Raw genomic sequence first — 24,301 nt, 5'->3', positions numbered from 1 at the left:
CGAGATGACCCAGGACCTCGAGGTGAGCTTCTGTACTTTTTTTAATTGCACGATTACCGTCCTGCACCACGGATTTCAGCCTTTTTTAGATGGAAAATGCTTTAATTGTCCACGAACCGGGACAATCATTATTATTATTATTATTTTTTAAATATGGACAAACGCATCTCAGAGAGACATCACGCTCACTGGTTTGTGTTGGGCGGGGGAGGCAGTTAATGTTTGTTCCATTCGCCACCGATCGCCGGTTCTATCGACAACATAGTCAGTTTAATGGAATTGCGGTCCGTGCGCAGGCAGGGAACGTTGGGAACAGGGGACGTCTGGTTGTTGTTGCACTTTCACTCGTTTCTGTCCTGCAGCAGGACACGTTTATTTTAAGAAGCCCTGCGTGCGCACGGCCTGTACACTCGCACGTAGATCGTATGGCCACACTTGTTCTGCGAGGCGGCGGGTAAAGTGACCACTCCGGAGGGTAATAACTCTGTCAGGTATAGATTCATCACTTTGGGGGCCAGACCAAATACGGGCAAGTCGAGTTAGAGCCCATGACCACATGACAATGGCCGCATTTAAACCTGAAGCAGTGGGACGTCACTGGACACATGTGGAGCAGGGCTATTTTCAGTTTTTCGCCGTTCGCATCTGAGCTGCAAAAAATGTCTTCGCCAAAGTGTAATGCCAAGTCTTTGGGCCTCCCTACCGCCCGAGCTCAGTTCACTGTCACACTTTAAATCCACACTTAAATCCAGAGTGTGCTTTATCTCTCTGATTCGTCTAAATGGCTTAAATTGTATATACCATTTAATTTTTTTACTGTTATTATGGCTTTACTGTCTGTTGCATGTATTCACTTTACTTAACTTAGCAGACGCTTTTATCCATAGCGACTTACAAGAAGAAGACACCAGCAATTCTCATTCGGTTTCTATAGATTTTTGTTACAAAACTAATAGCCCTAATAAGGCTTGTCAGGAAAAGAACATGCTAGGGAATTGTTAAGTGCTAGACGAAATGTTTTATTTTTTATTTTGTGCAGTGTGTGTGCATGTGTTAGTGTTAGATTTTTGATTGTATGTGTCTTGATTGATCCTTATGTGTCAGAAAGGTGCCTATAAATAAAATGTATTACTATTATTGTAATGTTTATTAGAAGCAGTAGTACGCACACAGAGAATGACTTGTCTGAGCACATGCTTTAATCCTCTTCACGAAACAGCACCTCCAGTCGTAATCCACCGGCGTCATTAGCACACAGACCACAGAAACCCTGTAAAATCATTTAAGCATTCTCAGCCTCTCACCTACAGAGAACTGATAACACAGTGTAAACATGTATAGAACTGAACACCACAATAACACAACAGCACTGATATGACATCAAAAAAAAAAAAAAATTGCAAGAGGAGTCAGCTGCCATGTTGCTTTATTCTGAAAAAAAGAAGAGAAGAAGAAGTAATGTCATAAGCAGTTGTCACTTCAGTCACATCATATATATTAACAGGATTCCAAATTGCACATGGGACATCTGCTTGGTGCTACGAAATTGATTGGGTCGGGTATTTGCTTTCATTTAACATGCTTTTTATAATTTAATGTCACCACAGCTACTATGCCTGCTGCTGCAGACGCGGTTATATTTTGGAGATGAACGCGTGGCCAGATTGGGTGATTTTGTGCTCAATTTGGCAACTTGTAATTTTTTGCCTATGTATGAGGCACCCAGCTCTACTAATTACTCATGTTTTTTAAAATACCGATCTAAACAATGATCCAAGTTTGGTCATAGAAAATCCATTTTAATATGTCAGTCTGACTAAAAATCTGCTGTTAATCTTTAAACTGAGAAAACAAACCTGAAAACAAGAAGAGGAGCCCTGCAATTTCTGTAAAATTTCTACAGTGTGTAAAAACCTAGAATAGCTCCTCCCTGACACGGACTAGATGTGCCACATGGAGTTTAGTGCAGACTGACCATGACCTCAGAGGTCACGTTTGCTTTAAAAGAGTGTCTGCATGACTCTCACGTTTACCCCTCCAAGTGGAGTGTTTATCATTAGCGGTGTGTTTACCTCTGAGTGTTGTCTATGTCTGTTTGTTGTTGTGTTTACCTCTGAGTGTTGTGTAAGTCTGTCTTTTGTTGTGTTTACCACTGATTGTTTGTTGTGTTTGTGGGTTTGTTGTTGTGTTTACCTCTGAGTGTTTGTTGTGTGTGTCTGTTTGTTGTTGTGTTTACCTCTGACTGTTTGTTGTGTATGTCTGTTTGTTGTTGTGTTTACCTCTGACTGTTGTGTAAGTCTGTTTGTTGTTGTGTTTACTTCTGAGTGTATGTTGTGTATGTCTGTTTGTTGTTGTGTTTACCTCTGAGTGTTGTGTATGTCTGTTTGTTGTTGTGTTTACCTCTGACTGTTTGTTGTGTTTGTCGGTTTGTTGTTGTGTTTACCTCTGAGTGTTTGTTGTGTATGTCTGTTTGTACCTCTAAGCATATGTTGTGTATGTCTGTTTGTTGTTGTGTTTACCTCTGACTGTTTGTTGTGTTTGTCGGTTTGTTGTTGTGTTTACTTCTGAGTGTTTGTTGTGTTTGTCTGTTTGTTGTTGTGTTTACTCCTGACTGTTATGCATTTCTGTTTGTTGTTGTGTTTATCTCTGACTGTTGTGTATGTTTGTTTGTTAGTGTGTTTACCTGACTGTTGTGTATGTCTGTTTGTTTGTGTGATTACCTCTGACTGTTTGATGTGTGTGTGTGTGACTGTTTGTTGTTGTGTTTACCCCTGACTGTTTGTTGGTGTGTTTACCCCTGACTGTTGTGTATTTATGTTTGTTGTTGTGTTTACCTCTGACAGTTTGTCGTGTTTGTGTGTGTTTGTTGTTGTGTTTATCTCTGACAGTTTGATGTGTTTGTGTGTCTGTTTGTTGTTGTGTTTACCCCTAACTGTTGTGTATTTCTGTTTGCTGTTGTGTTTACCTCTGATTGTTGTGTATGTTTCTTTGTTGTTGTGTTTACCTCTGTCAGTTTGATGTGTGTGGCTGTTTGTTGTTGTGTTTACCCCTGACTGTTGTGAATGTTTGTTTGTTGGTGTGTTTATCTCTGACAGTTTGTTGTGTTTGTGTGTGTGTGTGTTTGTTGTTGTGTTTACCTCTGACAGTTTGTTGTGTTTGTGTGTTTGTTGTGTGTGTGTGTCTGTTATTGTGTTTACCTCTGTCAGTTTGTTGTGTATGTCTGTTTGTTGTTGTGTTAACCTCTGACTGTTTGTTAGTGTGTTTACCTCTGACTGTTTGTTGTGTTTGTGTGTTTGTTGTGTGTGTGTGTCTGTTTGTTGTTGTGTTTACCTCTGTCAGTTTGTTGTGTATGTCTGTTTGTTAGTGTGTTTACCTCTGACTGTTTGATGTGTGTGTGTCTGTTTGTTGTTGTGTTTACCTCTGACAGTTTGTTGTGTTTGTGTGTTTGTATGTGTGTCTGTACCTCGGACTGTCAGTGTGGTGGAGCACTCGGCTTGACCCAGCGGACTCTCAGCCACCACTTTGTATTCTCCGGTGTCCTTGGGTCCCACTCTGAGGATGAGGAGGGAGCAGACGCCGCAGGTGTTGGAGATGTAGTAGTTGGTGTTGGTGTTGAGGCTGACGTTGTCGCGGTACCATGTGACGTGAGGGGTGGGATCTCCCCTCACGGCGCAGCTCATGTAGCACTCGTATCCCTCGGGGGCCGCGTGCATCTTCAGGGGGACCAGGAACTTCGGAGGCCGATCCAGGGTGCAGGTCTTGGATTCCGGCATCTGCAGCTTGAATTTCTCTGAAAAGCGACAGCGGCGACGAAGAATTTATCAGGATTAAAAAACGTTAGTATAAAAACGTTAGTCCTGCTGTGGGGGACAGCGGGACATTTTCATTAAAGTTGAAGCAGGCCAGCAACTTCCCTTCCCTCTTTGGCAAGGAGTCAAATCTCAAGACAGTGAAGTTAAATAGATGCTGAGAAAGGGACGCACGCACCTTTCTTCTCTGGAATGAACCACTTCTGTGACTCGGAGGGTTCGGACAGCCCCATGTCGTTCTTGGAGTAGACCCTGAACTGGTACTCGCGCCCGGGCAGGATGTTGCAGACCGTGTGCCGGTTGTTGAAGATGCGGTCGGCCACTGTGTGCCATGACCGCTTGTTGGAGTCTCGCTTTGTCACCATGTAGTGCAGACGGTCGTCACGTTTCTCGTCCGGGGATGCTGTCCAGGAGACGGTCACGGTTCCTGGCACGTTGGTGTCCAGCTCCACTGGGCCCGCTGGTTTTGGTTCGTCTGTGTGCAGAAGAAAGAAAGAAGAAAGCGAAGTGATTGTCACAAGTGATACACAGCAGCACAGCACACGGTGCACACAGTGAATTTTGTCCTCTGCATTTAACCCATCACCCTGAGTGAGCAGTGGGCAGCCATGACAGGTGCCCGGGGAGCAGTGTGTGGGGACGGTGCTTTGCTCAGTGGCACCTCAGTGGCACCTTGGTGGATCGGGATTCGAACCAGCAACCTTCTGATTACGGGGTCGCTTCCTTAACCGCTAGGCCACCACTGAGAGTTCAACAACAGCTAACCTGTGACTCGAATCTCCACGCTGAAGGTGTCCTGGCCTACAATGTTCTTAACGATGATGCTGTAGACCCCAGTGTCAGAACGTTCTGCTGAAGGAATCAGGATCTGGGATGCTCCTGGAGCGTTGCTGATGGTGACACGTTTGGACACGGGAATGCCGTCCTTCAACCAGATGACGTCTGGCCATGGAGAGGCCTAGGGCAGGACAGTGGAAGGCGATTATGTGAAACTTTTAAGGATTATGCCAGGTCTTGTGATATAGTGTTTCTTTCACTTTACCTCAAAGTTGATGTTGAAACGTGTGGAATTGCCCGCTCTGACCACCATAAAGCTCTTTATTTTGTTATCAGTAAATCTGGGCCTCACTGAGAGGAAAAAAAAAAAAAAAAAAAATAAATAAATAAATAAATATATATATATATATATATACACACACACACACACACACACACACACACACACACATAAAATTTGGGATTTTCCAGATGTCTGATTCGAATGGCACAGAGGTATACCAGGTATACACTAGCAAACGCTGGCTAATGGTTCTACGGTTGCTCACCTGGTGGAGGCATGGCGAGGATGTAGTTGTCCAACTCCCGGGGCTCGCCCTCGCCACCCTCATTAACGGCAATCACCCTCACCCAGTACATGGCCATGGACTTCAGGCCCTTCACTGTGAACGTACTCATGATGATCGCATTGGTGTTGCAGCGGTCCCACTCGGTGTTCTCTGCTGGCCTAACCTCCACAAAGTAGGCCTTGGCCTCGTCATGCACTCCTTTCTCCTCCTTCGGTTTACCCCAAGACAGGCACAAAGTATTGTAGGTGGAGTCGGTCACCTTGAGGTCAACAATTTTGCCGGGGGGTTCTGGGAACACATGACAAAATCTTAGGGGGAGCATGTCAAGATTGGCTGGAGCGGCTGGGCTGTTGGATCCAAAGCAAAGATGGCAACAATGGCGTGTAGCAGCAACGCGAGTGACTCTGTGTTTCAACAGTGCAAGAAACGCGATTGTTTGTCAAAGATAATGTAGGATGCCAATGACAGACATTTAAGCAGCTCCAAAGCTCATTGTCGGTAATATATGACAATAGATTGTCACCTTCCTAAATCATTCACAAAAAAACATTGCCTATTTTTTTATGATGCTGGACACCTGTAGTAAAATCGCACGCACAATCAGTTGATCAGATGGTATAGGTCCTATATTGTAACACTTTTAGTATTGTGGGTGACTTTTTTGTCTTGTGTGCCATCTAACATTATTTTGCACTAATTTCACTCTTCACTCTTAGAGAAATAAACATGTATTGGAATGTTTAAAAAAAGTTATGTTTATGTAAATTAAGATATGTAATTGCATAAAATGCTATATTAGTCAATTAATGAGAACAATCAAGAATCTAAATTGAAAAACCAAACAATTAGATTAATCGATGGATTGTAAAAAATACAACACTAGATGAATCCTTTAAAAAAAATGATCATGTTGCCCAGCACAGGTCAAGAGGAAGCAGCTTTCAGTATTACTCATGAGATGATAGCTAAAGTGCATCTGAATTGCACTTACTGCATTGTATCCGGCGAGAGGCATTACGTAAAACAGTGATTTCCTAAGTCTTGGATTCACTTACTTTTGGGATCCCTGGCAGTGATGAACTCAGAAGGGCTGCTGGGTTCTCCAGCTCCAGAGAAATTTACAGCCGAGACACGGAATTCATACTGCAACCCTTCAATGACGTCTTTCACGCCAAACGTCTTCGCTGTGAAAAGAGTGCCAGAGTGGAATTAAAATTCTGTAAGTGTTTAAAAAAAAAAAAAAAGCCCTGTACTTCATAAAAAGCACCTTTGATGGGGTCGTCAACTGGGTTTACAGGACCCCAGAGGTTGCTGCCCTTCTTGCGTTTCTCCAGGTTGTAGCCGATGATGTTGGTCCCTCCTGTGTTGGCAGGAGGACTCCAGGACAGATTGATGCAGTCTTTAAAGGCGCTGACCACCTTCGGAACCGAAGGAGGGCCCGGGTAGGCTGCAAATAGGACAGAATAAGTGACAGAATCTTGCAGGGATTTGCATCACACAGTAGCGCAACGCAACTTGTGTTATCTTGGCTGCCATAAGGCTCCCTGCACTTCTGATCAGAGAACTCGCCTTAATTACTCGCCTCCAGCATCAGAAACCGGCAGAGATCCCACGGCACCCAGAGCTGTTTTTTTTTTTACTGACAGACATGTTGAATGAACCCAGAGACCAGTCAGAAAATAGCTTCTGAACATCTCTACATGAAACGCAGTAATGGATCTTCAAAGGCGAGGTGGTTTATGACATCTGTTTGCCTATTTGTGACAGAAACGCTCCCTGTAGATTCGCATTGGAAGCACTAATCACCTTGAGGAGCTGTAGCACCGCATTTTTGCACTTGTTTCACTGGTTCTCTGCGGCACTTTCGGATGGTGCCACGTACCTTTGGTGCCAGCCTGGATGTCCTCTGTCTCCATCAAGTCACTGGTGCCCTCGGAGGTCACGGCTCTTATGCGATAACAGTATCGCTTGCCATGGTCCACGTCAGTGTCCTTGTAGTGGGCGTCACCTGGAATCTGCCCGATCTTTTTCCAGGTGTTGCGCCCCACCTGCTGACGCTCCATGATGTAGTTGGATATGGGCGCTCCACCAGCGTCCTTCGGAGGTCTCCATTTGAACTCAACTGCACTGGACGAGGCTTCAATGACCTCCAGGGGTCCCATGGGAGGGGTCGGCTTGTCTGTGAACAAATGTCTTGCAGATCTACCGGGCGTCACACTGACAAAAATAATCGAAGAACGCAGAAACTGTACGTACCAAGAACCACCAACTGTGTGAAGGCCTCAACTGTTCCAAACTCGTTTTTGAACTTGACCTTGATCTCCCCAGAGTCCTTGCGCTGTAGCTTGGAGTTGAACATGAGGCGGGTGTAACCCGGCTCGATTTCGATCCTCAGGCTGGTGTCGGGCACCAGCTCCTCCCCTTCCTTGTACCACTGGACTTTGACTGGCTCACGGCCCACGTACGGGATCTTGAACTGGGCCCGGTGGCCACATTTGATCACAGTGGGCGTGGCAAACACCTTCAGTTCCTCCGGATCAAACCGGGGGGGATCTGGAGAGCAAATGGAAACGTATTCGCTGAGAAGATGAAAAACAAAACACTGACTAATAGAAAGAAAGAGAGAAAGTGCCAGACCTTCAACAACAATCACGGCTTCAGTTTTGCGGCCATCGGCTTCAAACCGATATTTTCCGGCAAACTCCTCAGAGACTTTGTGGATTTTCAGCTTGTGGTACGCACCATCTTGGGAAATGGTCAAGCCGTCCGAGGACTGAATCTGAAACCAGGAGAACGTTACCCGGTCAACCCAGCTGCCATGCCAAGGATTTTCACTTCGAACCTAAACCAGACCGACCTCGGTCCCGTCTCTGGACCACACGCCTTTGGCCTCCGCGCTGCTCAGCTTGCACACCAGCTCCGCCGGTTCCCCGATGACCACCTTACAATCTTCCAACCCCGCCGAGAAGTGAACGCCGGGTTCTACGGTGTTTCATCACATGTTAAATGAACATGACGGTGGCTTCAAATGGGACATGAGGTTCATAAAAGCATCAAATCTCATCAAATCATCACTAAAAGCAATCATATCACACTACTCTAGTTATCAGTATGTGGTTTGGCTCGGGTTGAACTCTTAAATATTGATGATATCACATAAAATATTAATCTAATTAGTCGATTTATGCCAAAAGATGTGATCATGATTCTAATCAGTGTTAACCTACCAAATATATTGATGCCATTTTTTCCCCACACACAGTAACATATAATTACATGTCCCCTGTTACGTATAGTTGTATTTATTCTAAATGAAACTGGTTATGCTGTTGAACAGTTATATTTTGGATTGATTTCTGCGGCCCTCAACATCCCTGATGCATTTGTGTTAAAAAATAATACTAAGATATTTTGACGCTCCATGTAATTCTTTTTTCTTCTTCAATCTTTTGTCCAATTTGGTCTTCATTTTGTTCTTGTCCTCTGCTCTTCAGAACTGATGATTATGGACACATTTCAGAAAATGGCCTCTCCGAGCAAGTTGTTAAGTGACTGCAGCAGGTTGGAAATGTCTGTGTTCGCACTCTTCACTCTTCTGAGCTTAAGCTTCATTCTTCTTCTGTCCTCAGACGTTTTCCTTGTGTTTTTTTTTTTATTCTCTTTAAATTTAAACGAGCCCAGTGGGAGACACATTACATAAAAGGCAGCCAAACGTGGCACAGATCCACAGAACACAGCACACAAAAGCAAAATGTGCTCCCACTACTCTGCGCCCACTGCAGATGCTTTTTATCTCGCTGCGCTTGAACCGTGCATGCAAATGTGTGATAGCGAATCTGGCTTTTATATCGGAGCTGTTCGAATTTAATCGTATTTTAACATGTGATTGTGTAAATTGTGCAAATTCATTTCTCCACACATCTTATGATCACATCCCCAACCAATGGCAAAGTCATTTGATCACCAATGACTTTGACATGCGGCATCACAGCCACCATGCATTGGGCTGAGTGCCCTGCCCTGGCTCTTACCAGCAACAGTCTCCTCCAGCAGGGGGCCCTGGCGAACGCGGCCCGGCGAGCCCGCCTCACCGCCGCCCTCTGCCCCCTCACCGCCACCTTCCCCTGGATTCCCATGTGGGTTTCCTTCCGGATTCCCATGAGGATCCCCTTCTGGATTTCCATGAGGGTTCCCGTGCGGGTTTCCATGCGGGTTCCCGTGCGGGTTTCCATGGGGATTCCCGTGCGGGTTTCCATGGGGATTCCCATGTGGATTGCCATGTGGATTTCCACCTTCCGTTTTTTTTTTTTTTTTTTTTTTTGCAGTAGGTGTGAAAATGTCGAAATTCAGATGGAATGAGCGAGGAATCAGAAGATAGTAGACACAAGACATGAACAATTATCACAGCATGAGTGGGACAGCAGCAAACCTCCAGACCCCCAGTTAAACTGCTTCATTCAACCAGCATCTGCCAATCATGCCACTTTTCAGAGTGTAGTGCATGGTATGGATGAATGACATGTGTGTGAATGTCGGGTCTGAAGCTGAACTGGCATCCATTTCGCACACAAACAAGCAACCCACAATCCTACAGTGGGTTAGACAAACAAATGAACACTAAGGATGGGACAAAACATCAAAATTCCTTATATTGCACTATGCAATGTGATTTAAGACAAGAACTCATTTCAATTCACTCACAATTGACAGATGGGCCAAAATGTTCATTGGGAATATAAAAAGGTGACCAATCATATTGATTAAAAAAGCATATTGTCCGATCCCTAATGATCAAACATACACAAAAACACATACAGAACATCAACAATATACACAACAATGACTGAAATTCAGCCGACAGGCATTTTTCATATTCCTTCGATTTAGGAGGATATTTTCCCATGGCTACACAAGATGGAGCAGATGGGGAACATTAATACTGTCACTGGATCTGACAAGATTAAGTTAGTGCAACTTATGTTATTAAATATTCAATTTATGTCGAGGTGAAATTTACTGCAAAGGATGCAGCAAAGTAAATGCAAATAAAAATACAGATATAAAAAATGACAACAAAACAGACATCTATAATGCATACAAGTGTCCTGAAGTACGCTATGAAATAGAAATAAAGCAGGTAAAGGACTCCCCTTATATTGCTGTGCTTCATCTTGAACTAAGAACTAATCATCAATGGCAGTGGCTGGCACTCGTATGCAGGTTCAGAAAAGAACCGATAGGTGGTGCTAGCGAGCATTCAACTTTGCGTTCTTCAGCACAAAAGGGAGACAGAATAAAAGTAAAAATATGGTGATGGAGTGAGGTGATTGTCACAGTGAAACACTGCAGCACAGCAAACGGTGACACAACAAAACGTGTCCTCTGTTTTTAACCATCACCCTTAGTGAGAGGCACCCGGGGAGCAGTGTGTGGGGACGGCACTTTGCTTGGTGGCACCTCAGTGGCTCGAGATTCGAACCGGCATCCTTCTCATTACGGGGCCGCTTCCTTAACCTCTAGGCCACCTCTGCCCCCAGAATGATCCCAGAATGGGTGTGTCCCTGGGAATATTCCGGCTTCTTTCTCTTTCTGAGACAAATTAAACAGCGCAAAAAACTGTACAGTGAATATTAACATTGCACAAGCAATAATAATATTGACTCAATTCATTTTTTTTAGAAAGTGTTTACTGGATGCACTTCAGTCAAATTATTTTGACTTCAGTCTGTTAGTGTCACTGTGGGATCGAAATGCGCCCAGAGATATTTTTATTGCCGGTGCTGTATGAAGGAAAGGTGGAATTGAGTAGAATATCAGAGATTATTGTAAACGATATGCTGGTCTATACTGCCCAGCTGCCATAAATGAAATACATCACTTTTGTCATGGTGATATCATGGCCTAGTGGGTAAGAAGGCGGGCCTGTAATCTCCAACTGCCACCGTGCCACTGAGGTCCCCTTGATGAAGGTACCGTCCCCACATACTGGTCCCCAGGCTGCCCACTGCTCAGTAAATGCAGAGGACACGTTTCGTTGTGTCACGGTGAGATGTCCCGCTTTCGTCCCTCGTTAAGCCACACCCCTTAGAACCTTGACAAGCGTGTCATTAAGGTGAGTTCATGTTGAATCGGCGAGTGTGAGGTGACGGTTCCTCACCTGCCGCGGTGTCTCCGTCCAGCTGCCCTGCTCTCTGCTGCTTCCTGCCTTTCCTCCCTCCGCCAGCGCCATCTTCGTCTCCTCCCGCCGCCGCCGCCGCTGCGGCCGCCTCGGCCGCTGCCGCTTGTGCTGCCGCCGCGTCGGCCGCCGCCGCCTCGGCCGCTGCCACCGCGGCTGCCGCGGCTCCGGCGGCCGCGCCCTCAGCTGCTTTCTTGGCCTCCGCCTCTGCCTTCGCCTGGGCAGCGGCCTCCGCGGCCGCTTTGGCGGCGGCCTGCGCCGCGTCGATCTCCTTCTTCGACGCGCCACGCTTTTTGGCCAGCGCCGCGGCGGCCTCGGCCGCCTTCTTGGCCGCCGCCTCGGCAGCGTCGGCGTCCGTAGCCGCCTTGGCTGCGGCCTCGGCTTCCTTCGCCGCCCTGGCAGCTGCCTCCTTCGCCGCTTTCTCCGCCGCCTCTCTCTCGGCGCGCTTCTGCGCCTCTTTCTCGGCCTTCTCCCTGGCCGCCTTCTCCCTGGCGGCGGCCTCGGAGGCCTCGCGTTCGGCCTGGCACTTTTTGGCCGCTTCCACGGCTTCTTCCATCTCCTTCTTCAGCTTCTCTTGCTGCTCTGTGGCTATTTTGGACAGGTCCGCTCCGCCACCCCCGGCTGTTGTGGTCTTGCGGCCTTTTTTCTTCCCCTTTGATGCCGGGTCGTTGTCAGCTGCAGAAGATGATCAAACCACTACTTAACTAACCTAAACTAGCACACAACTAATGCAGCAAACTGACTTCATAATCGAGACCAAACGAGTGAACAAATCAATTGGACAAGTCCACCGATTCACTACTAATTTAAACAAACTACTAGTGAAATGATTCGCTACTGATTCAAGTAAAAATCTGGTGAACTGATTCACTACCAATTGAAATGAACAACTGGTCATTCAAATGTACACAATAATGGACCCCAATATCATACCCTCATATTCCCGAAGCTCCACCCTTCAAACTGAACACTACAAACAAGCCTATTGGATGCAGATCCCTATAACCAGCTATTCAGAAGGAGTCATTCTAAAAAGTTGATCTAATTAGGGTTAATAAGGTCTCACCTTCAACTATCAGCCAGGCGCTGCATGACTTGATGCCCGCGATGGCCGTGTAAATGCCAGCGTCCACGGGCATGCAGTCTTTGACCAGCAGCCTGTGGATGAGCTTGTCCTCGGACGCCCGGATTTCGTACTTCTCTCCCGACTCGAGGGGGGTGTTCTTCAGGCTCCAGCCGATCTCGTTCAGGGGCAGGCTTAAGACACACTCGAACAGTGCGTCCTCCCGCTCCTCTGCCTTCACTTCTTGGATTTTGACGAGAAACTCGACAGGAGGAACTGGGAACGCAAATCAGACGGCTGAAGGCTGGCAATTTTATACGACTTATCCTGGGAAACTTTAGATAAAAAAAAAAGAAGACACGTACCTTTAAAATCTGTGGAAAAAATGTTCACGCCCTCAACGTCAAGCTGGTAAAGGCCAGCGTCCTCGGGACTCAGGTTTTTCACTTGAAACACGTACTTCTTCCCAACCTGCTTCAGGGAATGCTTCATCTCCATTTCCACATCTTTGCTGTAGGGAATCATGACTCCATCCTGCCAGGGGAGAACAGATGGAAGGTTGAAATGCCACGACTGTGGGTGTGATCTGACAAGACGGTAGTACCGACTTTATAGAGGAAGATCTGGCTGGTGGGATCCTTGAGTTCCATGTCGAGCTCGAACTCGGCCAGATCCTCAGACTTGACTTTAATTGGCTTCAGGTTGCTAAGATTCTCGATGAACTGTGATAAAGACATGAAACAGACGTGTGAAATCGCTGCTGATGGATGCACGGAAGACAGGGTCGTTCCCATGATGCACCTCCGCCTGCTCTTCCTCCCTTTCCCTCTTCATCTCCTGCAGCTTCTTCAGCATTCCACGGAAGTCCGTGATTCCGTACTCAGTGCAGATGCTCTCGTAGTCCTTCTTGTCTGCACTCAGCAAAATGTCCCAGACGTTCTCATCAATGTCCCCTTCCTTCTTCTCCTCTTTCTTCCGTCTGAAACAAAGCGATCAGCTCAAATTGGTCCTCTGGGGTCAAAATGATTGAACCCGCTCATGGAATGTCCGTTAACTTGACACGTTACCCTTTGCGTAGCATCTTCCTCAACTCTGTAGGATCTGTTCCTGGAGCTGGAAATCAACATGGACGAGTTAAAATGACCGTATATAAAAAAACTCTTTTAGGGGGCAGCTCTTCAACGTACCGGCCTGAGAAGCTTCCATCGCCTTCTTCTTCTTGAATCCAACTACAAAACACAGAAATATGAAAATGTGCATTTGATTTGAACGAAGTTGCTTTTGGTGGCAAATACCTTCAATAACATTGAGGATGACAGTGCAGACGGCCTTGCCGTACTCGTTGGTGGCGTAGCATTTGTAGGTATCTGCCTCGTCGCCGGTCACTTTCGGCATCTGCAAATACACGAGTTCAACAGAGTGCGTTTTCTCGACGATTTTTGCCTCTGAAAATAAAGTGGCTGTTGGCTTTCGTCACGTATCTCTCTGCACCTCCAGAGTGTGTTCGTTTGTCACCGAGTCATATTTGCTCTGAAACTTCTCTGGGTCGTTTATCTCCCCGTTGGCTCGGTTCCAGGTCACTTTCGGCGTCGGGTCTCCCGTCACGATGGCTTTGAAGATGGCCAGTTTGCCTGTTTGACGTGCAGAATTTTTAAAGCCTTGTTTCATTTCCAGGAGATGACGTTTCTAAGCAAGGCCCGGCTGTGACAGGCGCTGCTTCTGTAAGGCGCTTGTAATAATGAATTATGCTTCATATTTAGGCAGCGAGCAGAAATGTGATAGCGACTCTCCGGTGTCGCTTGGGAATGCAGAAAAAAAGCTGTGATAAAAATGCACTGGTGATAATCGCATTAGGTTATATAATTCATAACCTGACCACACCCTAGTTACGTAAACCATCACCGTATGACGAATGTCTGTTTCAGCTGTATGCCAAAGAAATAGAAAAAGGGGCTTATAACAAAAATGACAACAGAAGCAGAGACATTTAAAAACAGCCCCAAACAGTTATAACATGATCTGAATGATCAAAAATAAACCAGATCAAAAGTGAATAAATTAGTATTCTACATTGTAAATTCTATAATTATGAACGTAAAATACCGCATTCAATGCCTGCTGTGCAGCCCTTACCCTCCTGGATGGTTAACGCGATGGGCTTGCGTGTGAAGTCAGGAGTCGTCTTGCCCTCTGGAAGCTCTTCGATGTACTGCGTTATCATCACTCCCGGGACTTTAGACCTCCTCTTGATGCCTGGCAAAAACCCGGCAAGTACTAGCAGTTAAAACTCAGACGCAGGAAGTCAGGGTTGATTTCTGTCCGTGAGGAGCCGTTCACCATTTCACTTCAGGATGGGGCGTGCAACGTTTCTGACCAATAATTCTGTATCTGTATGAACGTGTATGTACGTATTTCATAGTGGCGAGCCTTGCCAATGCTTCATGTTTAGCTGGTGTTCTTTGAACAATGGAGACATTTGTTCTTTTTTTTTTGGGATTGTGCACAGAGTATCTCCGTATGGATGAGCAACGAAGGAAAATTCCTTCTAGGCTCTCCACACAGATATACCAGTGACTTAAATATGGTGAACAAACATAAAATCCTCAAAAGCAAGTTTGAAGGGAGCTATTCTGAGGATTCAAGTCCTTTTTGGATAATCCACTTAAGGAGTCCAACAGTGACATTAATCCCCTGTAAGCCGGTAGACCGTCTGTAAACTCTCAGCTAACTGCATTAAAGTTCCCCACCAGATGCAGATTTACATTTTTCAGATTATACACTTAGAATATGAATATGTTGCTTTTGTGCAGATTTAAAAAAAAATGGAACCTCAGACATTTTAAATCCCAAAGACTCTTATTTTGATTCCCATGAATATGTTCATTCAAACTGCGCTCACAAAAGCTGTGAGAACATGCAGCCTGTTGAACTTTTAAACCTGGTATCAACTTGACATAGACGGTACTCACACTTACATAGGTTGAAATCAAGGGTGCTGATTTATTCGTTGTTGGTATATAAATCGGATCAACCAGAAACAAAATCTTTACGTAATAAGCAAAAAAAAAAAGCGGTCTGCCATAACATAACATCATGAATGTGAATTATTAATTTTGCACAGAAGCAGTCCGGGGAAGCAGGAAACGTTTGCATAAGCACTCTCCATGCAAATGCCCGAGTCCGGGGCGTACCTTTCTTTTGCGGGGATCCTTCAGCACCTGGTTGTTTAGTCAACAACACATGGGCAAAGGCGGGTGTGGCGGGAAACAGCACAGAAGATGGTGAGAAGGGACAGTGGGTGGGGTCCAAGCGGGATTGACACACAGTGAAAATGGGTTAGACATGTGAATAGACAGGTGAAGGACTTTAGTGGTGTGGATGAAATTTCGGGGGGGTGTTATACTGGTTACACTGAGGGAGCTGGACGAGCTTTAGGATAAGAGAAGATAAGATAACACGATCCTTTATTAGTCACACAAGTGGGAAATGTGCAATTTACAGCTGGGGCAGTGGTGGCCTGGTTCGAGTCCCTGACCGCCAAGGTGCCACTGAGGTGCCACTGAGCACACTCCTGCTCCCCAGGCGCACAGCTGCACACTAAGGTGATGGGTTAAAAGGTCAGGACACATTTTATTGTGTCACCGTCTGCTGTGCTTGCTGTGAATCATAATAACTTTCACTTTCAGGAGGTTGTTCCTCAGGGTTCCTCGCAGCTATCATCCTCATCATCATCGTATGCTTCTTCTTATATCAGATAATACTAATCGGTATCATTTTAGTCAGGCTCGGGTCAGATCCGGCCATTAGCATTAGAGTGGAGGACGAAAGACGTTTCCTTGGGTTGTTGGCAGATTTGCGAATTTGTTATCCTTAAACCACAGCGACCACCATGAAAAGAAAGACAGAGAAAAGTAGGGCCCTATCCTCCTGCAAATATGACTCCTGTAAACTCACAGAAACAATATTCTCAACTAATCTAGTCTATGTGAAATTAATGAGCTATTTAAATGTGACTTGTGTTCACGTGTTCTTCCATGTGATCTTACATGATCTCATCTTATAATCGTTTAAGCTATTAAGTCTGAATGTTGTCTCAAATTAGTTAATTTAACAAATTACTTTAAAATGCATCCAGTTTGTCTCCTATGGATTTTTTTCCCAGAATGCAATGCATTTTGAGCCCCTGTAGAGAGGAAATTGCACAGGGACTTCATTTTCTTACCCTTCTCGGCAGGCTCAGCCACTTTCGACTTCATGATCTTGGTCGGGTTTGAGGCTTTAGAGAATCAGATGGAACCTGGGACCAAGGGAAAGTGGAAGGTTAAATGGACAGCAGTCTTGAAAATACTATATAGAAGACAATGTAGAAGACAAATGAAATGGACTTTTAATGTGGCGTACCATTTGCTCATTTCAGTGTTCATATTAATTATAATAGTGTGTGATAATATTATATTTAGGTAACTTTAGTAACTTCTGCTTTCAACCCCCCCACCCACCAAAGAGACAGACATTGTCTCAATCAAATGAAATAATTTATGAGAGGGACATGTGCTCGACCGTAAATCAGCCACTGGCTCCTGATCTGCAGTTTTAACTTTTAAATGGCGCAGCATCATGGTGACACGTTGTGTGCTGTGTTATTTAAACCTGACAGTAAAATAAAGGAATTAATAAGATCACATGGGCCCGAGAGGAAGGGTCTGACCGAGGTCACCGGGCTCGTAAAATAAAGCCATTTCATTTTGCAGTAAAACCTGACCTTAACGGCATTTCGAGTCGCTTTTGAAATCGGTCATTGGCTATGTCTGAAAAAAAGGGGAGGAGCTAGAGGTGGTATGCCATAAAAACTTAATTTTACCTTTCACCTTGCAGCCTGGAGCTCAGATGAACAGGGAGGGGAAATGGGGTAAGTGCTGAGTTCAGAAGTTAAGGGGTCAGAATTGCTAATGGGTTGATGTTCTTGCTCTGCTTTTATTCATTTTTTGAGATGAATGAATTAGGGCTTTATCTCTCTTTATGCAGCAGCTTTATTAATGGGTGTGCGTTATTATAATTACATTTATTATACAAACAAACAAATTTCTGTACTGCAGGGTGTACTGCAGGGTGATTTCTGTGGTTCCATTCGGCAAATAATTGGACTCCTTGTAAGATAATAAATTGTTGTTAAAATTAAATTAAATTATGTGATGTATCAGAACATAGTTGTTTTAAAGTACAGTTTTTAAATAACATGTATAACATGTAATAACATGTCAGGTGACATGTATGTATTGGGGTGGTAGGAGCCTGGTGGGTGACACACTCGCCACAAAGTCACAGGTTCGAACCCCACTTGTGTCCCTGAGCAAGACATTTAACCCTGAGTGTCTCCAGGGGGGACTGTCCCTGTCACTACTGAGTGTGAGTCTCTCTGGAGAAGGGCGTGTGATAAATGTCATGTATTAAATGACGTTAGGAAAGTTCTGACCCCACCAGTCTGCAGGTGGACTTCAGGTTGACGGCAGCCATTCCAGGCAGCCCCTGCTTTATTTATAGGTAATTAGCACATGCTAAATTTGGCCCTGCGTGCCTCGCGCCTTGTGACCTCTGACACTGAGCCGTGCAGCCCTTCAGAATCTGGAAGGAACGGGCTGACAGTGGAGATAGACGGGTCAGCTTCTGTCTTCACGCCTGCGTCAAACGTAGGTTGTTGTTGTGGCCGTGAGAAATCGTCATGTAATCACTCATCAGATGAGCTGCCGACAGAAGTGCCGTGCGAGTTTCAAATGGTGCGTGAGTAACAGTCGGGGCCATGAACAGTGGCCACGCCCATCGTCAACAGCGACGACTCTTCTCATATCAGGATCACCTTCCTGGCCCAGTTGATGTCTCTCTGGACGGTTACCGACACAATGCAGTCCCAGAGTTGTCCAGGTTTCAAGGTTTAAGTGTAACAAAGTCTGTGGAAATGTGGACAGCGCCCCTGGGGTCCAGGTTTCTTGGCGCAGCAGCAGCAGCTCTGCCCGTGCCAGTATAAGTGCCAGTGTGTTCCACGCCACCTGTACCAGTCCTGCGTAAAGCCAGGAAATGCTGGAGATGAATCCCCAGAGAAGCCTCCCTCCTGTGTTCCGTTCTCAAGTATCCAGCCCCCACCCTCCCCGCACACACACACACACACACACACATACACACAACACACACACAACACACACACACCGACCTGACTGAGACTCCTGTCACATGAGCTGCGCTCGGCGACAAGGACCATCTGGCCATAAACAAGTGCGGGGTTTACAGGTTAGCTAAATGATTATGAAGCTGACCAACCCCCATCCCCACTCCCACCATCGTCCATCATCAGACCACAATATCGATTCACTCCTTGGGTGAACGTGTTACATTCATATTCATAATGAATATTACATTTGCTGCTAGATGTCAAGATTTTTGTACATCAAAATGTAATATTATTAATGAGATATTGTAAAACGGAAAGATTTTTAAAGTCCAATTTCTGCAAGCCCCCTGGATCAGGCACTGGTTATGTATGGGGGCCTATTAACCAGAAAAACCACAAAGTCCCAGGTTCAAACCCCACTTACTACCATCATGTCCCTGAGCAAGACACTCAACCCTGAGTGTCTCCAGGGGGGGACTGTCCCTGTCACTGCTGAGTTCAAGTCGCGGTAGATAAGGGCATCTGATAAATTCCATAAATAAAATTACATTAGGTGTTCTGATACCCCGAGTCCACCAGTTCCAGGCTTTAGGTTGACCGTAGCCATTCCATTATTTATATCAGTACATGCTAGATATAATTTTAAAATTCCACTTCTGCAACCCCGTTTCCGGCACTGGTACACCATGCTTGTGCAAACATCATAATTTTTTCATATAATAACATACATTGTGTATTTGTTGTAAATTGTCTAATTTTTTTTTTTATCTTGTGTGTTTCTATGGTTCAGATTTACCCAGAGAATCCTGATGCAGCAAGAAAGATGCAGCCGAGGGCTGAAAGTGAGACGCAGACGGCCAACTGCGCAGATGATTTTAACCCTGACCCGCCAGAGTGGCAGGGCGCCGCTGTAACACAATCCCTTTACAGCATGTACCACTGAGCCCCCATAATAACCAGTACAAACATTACACGGCTTTTAACTGGTCTCCGCGGCACATTGTAAAAACCGGAGAGAAATCGTCTGCCCTGAAGTGGCCCCTGCAGACCCCCTGCTGTGCGATGAGAGCCACCGTCCACAGCGAGGGACGGCACCTACCTGTCGGTCGTCCTCACTTCTCTCTCGCGGGGCTGCGTGGCCGTCCGCTGGCCACCCTGATAGTTGAGTGGTGCCCCTAACTCGTTTCGGGGGGTAATAAATCCTTTGGGCGGCGTGCGCTCGCAGCCGAACGCTCGGCCAGCTGTCAGGACTTTGGTCGTGCCAAGAGAAGCTCCGTCGGCTGTGCTGTCGAGCCACCGGCTCCGACAGGAAGGTGTGCTCACGCGGTGGGGCAGTCCTCAAGCCTGGGGGTCAACAGCCCATATTACACCGTGACCTCTGACACTAAACCTGACAGGAAGAGCCGAAAGTCTTGTCCAGTGGCAGAGAGGGACGGCGAAGGGGCGGAGCCTGTCCTGATCCAGCTGCTCCACAGCAACGTCAATCAGTAGATAAGGAGGGCATTGTCACTCCCAGGATTCCTCTCAGCCAATCAGGACACCAGATCCGGTCTATCTGTACACACAGATACCATACAGATATTAAAAAGTGTCTCCGGCAGAATCCAGACACCTGACGTTCTCGCCGTGCTACCTGTCAGCTCAGTAGCTGGCAGTTATTGACACTGAGCTCACATCTCCAAGAATTCATCTCTTTTCATATTTTCACTCTGGCAGCATGGCTGCACGTCCTCTAAAAGCTGCCAAAGTCGCAACCGATGTGTGGAACAATGTGAAATGATGGAGTAAGGAAGTTCTGGGATAATAATTAGAGACGGAGAACATGAAGATGGATGCTGTAAACTGATCTTGTCTCCTCACGCCCAGGATGCCCGGACGAACTGTCACCAGTAGCTGCTGTGCTCAGGACCTGTTGGTGACTCTGGACCTTCACATGACACCTGATCCACGTGTTTCAGGATTATCCAGCAGAAATCCAGGGAATGGTCCAATGAAACCCTACTCATTGTCCCGGGCGCGGCCTCGTAGGAGATGGCATGCGGCTCTGAACTTTGCCACCGTTGTACAACATGTTCCAGTTCAGGCTGACGTCTTCCTGCTATTTGAAAGGCGTCTGCAGCAGATGATGTGTGCGCCGGCGGTCATAGAGGGTTAAATTCCTGAACCGCTAAACGTCACGGCACAGTTGGATCCCTCAAGACCGGCACTCAGGTGCCCCATACACGCCGAAAACATTTCAGATTTAACATTTCATGACAAAGAGCTGGCGGAACGAAGGCCATTTCCCCTAATGAAGTTATAATTCATCAGACATGGTTTAGTTTTTGAATAATTCATGCTCTCGCCGATTGGACACATCATCTGCAAAGAGACGGCTCTCCGGAAGCTCCGGACAAGGCCGGTTTGTAATCCAGTGATCAAGGGAGGACTTTTTACCTCCCTTTTTTCCCTACTGAAGCCACATCCTTAAATGTTTTGGATCAAGAGTAGATAGCAAAATGCTGTCACCTCATTATTCAGCAAAACCCCAAAAGCCACATTTTATGTTTGGCTTTGACTAAGAGGCCATCAACATACGTATACTTCCAAAAACAGTTGGAATTGCATAAAAAATTATGTAACAGTTGTAATCGGCATACAACAAATGAATAACATGACATACTATGAAAAATGCAGATAAGTATTCTACACGAGTGCTTGAATTGAAAAAACATATATGTATATATATATATATATATATATATATATATATACAGCTATTAAGGAAAAACAAAGATTTCAACTAAGTTGAAAGTATTTTGTTTGCTGTAAATAGTCAGAGTAATAATTTAGTACGAATGTTGATTTTTAATGAGATACAGGCACAAGAAAAATTTGGACCCCCTAAACCTCACACAAACAAAATGGTGGGCTTGTGGAACTGTTGGAACTGTTGGAGCGGTGAGGATTACGGAAAATCCAGGATGCGGATGCAGCTGCGCTGGGCTTTTCAGAGAACAACAGACGACGAGACCCTGTTAAAGCTGTTAGCACGCGGTATATTTACTGTGTCTGTATGGGGAGCTGCCACTCAGGGCGATATTAATTACTGCAGTTCAACCACATTAAATCCATTCAACAGTCAGACATGGGTGTAGAAAATATGAACGTTAGGGGGAGCCAATCATTCAAAATTCACTAAATTTAAATTGCTAATCTGCTGAAATGAGTTTATGTCTGAGAGTCAGAGTCAAACTCCGGGTCACACGACCCGTACAACTCTTCAGAAAAACAATAGAATTGTGATTTGTGTGGAGCGGGCCGCTGCGTCCAGTGGCTTTTTTTTCTGCTATTTTTGGAGTCTGACAGATTCAGGCCAGTTACAAGATGCTCCTGGCTGCTCCATCAGGATCCAATGTGTTACTGTACTGTACTGTACTGTGTGTGTACACGCTGCTAAATCTCTTCAGTCAGACTATCAGTAAATCTGTTATAGTTATTAGTCCCTAAAATAAGAATCATGACCTATAACCTATAAAGGTCTTGAAAAGATTCTTTGAATAAAGAAAAGCTCATCTATATCCTCTGAACTGTCTGATCCGAGAGGTCAATGCCAAGGTCACAGCAGGTTGTCTCAGATGGATACAATATTGTCATATTTTCAGATTATTATTGTGATCAAATGTCACCCATCTTGGGTATAGTTATTTATACTTGATGTTGTGTGTATTGTTGTATTAAAATCAACTGCAGGCCCCGATAACAAGTGAGGAGTGACGGTTCCCAGCACTCACTCACCCCAAGGCTAAAGGTCTCCCAAGCACCCCGTTGGGTGTCTTGTGTGGGCAGCTCTAAGTACTTCAGGTCACACCAGGCATTAGAATGTGTCTCTGCATGCGTCTCAAGTGACCACTTGAGCACGTCGTTGTTGCGCTTACGAGGGAACGGGGACGTACCTCCACTCACCATGTGGCCCAGGTCACGTCTGACTGTGATCGGGTCTCAGCAGTGGATGCTCAGTCTGTCTACTGAGAAAACGTGTGGCAATCCTGGCATGCAATATTAAGAGTTTATTATTCCCACAGGTTTGAATACTGTGTCCAGGTTTAATTACCTTACCTGGAAAAGGACTTTAGTGCTGTAGAAGGAGACCAATCAAGAGCTACGACGACTTTAGAGGTGGGGTGGTAGTAGCCTAGTGGGTAACACACTCGCCTATGAACCAGAAGACCCGGGTTCAAATCCCACTTACTACCATTGTGTCCCTGAGCAAGACACTTAACCCTAACTTGCTCCAGGGGGACTGTCCCTGTAACTACTGATTGTAAGTCGCTCTGGATAAGGGCGTCTGATAAATGCTGTAAATGTAAATGTAGAGGTCTTTAGAGCCGAGGTTAACTGAACTGAGCAAGACCAAGAGATGGTAAAATCTAGACATAGAAGAGGTCTAGATGCTGTTCAATTAAACTACATTCTGGGTTCCTTTTAACCTGAAATACACATGATTTTCTTCTCAATCATTCATTATTAGCAAGCTTGTTGGGCAGAATGGCATCCTTTCTCGTGTTCTTCTCTCAAATCTTACAAATCTTACATTTGTGAACGTCCCCAGTTGAACCACATCTTGTGCAGCAGAAATCCCGAGGTGGGCAATATTTTCACTACATGTTTCACGGGTGTGAGGTCACATGTGTCAAACAAGAACAAATTTGGGGTCTCCCAGAACACAATCTTCAATAATCTTTTTATCACAAGCCCCGACATCACAAACAATCCTGTTCATTTGTCGTTTTATAGATTTATCTCTTTGAATCCTAAGGACACCTTTGACCTGACACTGCAGAAGAAGCTCCATGCTTAAACGCCACATTGAAACAAAGGGGGTCTATTGTCATTATTCTCCCCTCATCAGGGTCTCTATTCACACACATGCGTATCTTGTAGGTTGGTATGTGCATCAGAGGGCCATGTGTCTCCACCTGCCGGCGTTGAAACGGATATTAATTAGAATGGATGGTTAAAAATGAAGATTTAATGCGTGCCAGGCTGAGAGATACCAAGCAGCGGCCATGGCATGGGTACATTAGGAATGCGCACCTGCTTGCGTGGCCGAACACGAAACCCCCATCAGCCCAACTTGGCGAAGCTTCAGCTAATCAGGTTTGGCCGTGTCCTTGTGGAAAGCCGGGCCACTAAATATACATCGAACTCTCGGTCAGGCCTTTTGCACAGCAGGACGTCATGCGGGTCCTCCAGCTTTACGGCCACCTCGCCGGTGATTTACGGAGGTGTCACGGAAAAGAGCTTCTTCGAGCGCAGCTCCGCACACGTGCGTAAATCAGCGGTTATTTCGGTCAGAGGGGCCGTAAATTGACCGACTGCAGAGGGCCTGCTGGAAGGTGGAGAGATCATCTTTAGGTAATCTGCATGCATTCGCACCATGGTGCCACACATGGCTCCGGCTCGCCACCGTTCGGACTTTTCGGTGATAGTAAAACGTGAACATTTTCCCTCGTTTTATTTCACGAGTACCACCCTGACAATCTTATTACGACAACCATGTAATTTCACCTACCTAAAATACCCCAATCGGGTGATATTTGGTAAAATTGTTGGATTAACTGTCGGATTAATGGCTCACCCCTGCAACTTCTGCCCCTGCTTCATAACATCTCTCCAGACTCATTCTGGTCATTCTGGCAACCAACCAGTTTAAAGCATTTTGGAAGAGTGAGCGGGAACCAGTCGGTTTTAAGATTAAAGGGC

At 45.6% G+C, this 24,301-nt stretch overlaps 1 protein-coding gene across 2 annotated transcripts; it reads right to left on the bottom strand.

Moving 5' to 3' along the window:
• Positions 1-1,132: 1,132 nt before the first annotated feature.
• Positions 1,133-19,926, bottom strand: LOC114800966 (immunoglobulin-like and fibronectin type III domain-containing protein 1). Of its 2 annotated transcripts, XM_028998904.1 has the most exons (26): positions 19,656-19,925; positions 16,616-16,690; positions 15,585-15,611; positions 14,527-14,646; positions 13,885-14,024; positions 13,689-13,788; positions 13,581-13,622; positions 13,461-13,506; positions 13,195-13,372; positions 13,002-13,115; positions 12,759-12,927; positions 12,397-12,669; positions 11,313-12,005; positions 9,187-9,447; positions 8,013-8,137; positions 7,793-7,934; positions 7,412-7,708; positions 7,038-7,334; positions 6,423-6,602; positions 6,211-6,339; positions 5,135-5,443; positions 4,852-4,937; positions 4,575-4,767; positions 3,988-4,284; positions 3,464-3,790; positions 1,133-1,431 (listed from the first exon to the last, which is right to left on the bottom strand). In XM_028998904.1, exons 2-26 carry the CDS (start codon positions 16,647-16,649, stop codon positions 1,427-1,429), a joined length of 4,584 nt encoding a protein of 1,527 aa, XP_028854737.1. In that variant the 5' UTR covers positions 16,650-16,690; positions 19,656-19,925; the 3' UTR covers positions 1,133-1,426. The 2 variants fall into 2 exon arrangements, with proteins under 2 accessions (XP_028854737.1, XP_028854738.1); XM_028998905.1 differs by lacking the exon at positions 15,585-15,611 and having other exon boundaries at positions 19,656-19,926.
• Between the last annotated feature and the right edge of the window lie 4,375 nt (positions 19,927-24,301).

Source organism: Denticeps clupeoides, chromosome 12 (assembly GCF_900700375.1).
Source record: "Denticeps clupeoides chromosome 12, fDenClu1.1, whole genome shotgun sequence".
NCBI lineage: Eukaryota > Metazoa > Chordata > Actinopteri > Clupeiformes > Denticipitidae > Denticeps > Denticeps clupeoides.
This window is presented reverse-complemented; position numbering and strand designations above follow the sequence as displayed.

Excerpts from the sequence above, each read along its gene's own strand:
- LOC114800966 (XM_028998904.1), bottom strand. The coding sequence starts at position 16,649 with ATGAAGTCGAAAGTGGCTGAGCCTGCCGAGAAGG. Across the intron at positions 14,647-15,584 it reads AGGATCCCCGCAAAAGAAAG|GCATCAAGAGGAGGTCTAAA; the intron begins GTACGCCCCGGA and ends GGTTTTTGCCAG. Across the intron at positions 12,928-13,001 it reads GCCAGATCTTCCTCTATAAA|GATGGAGTCATGATTCCCTA; the intron begins GTCGGTACTACC and ends CTCCCCTGGCAG.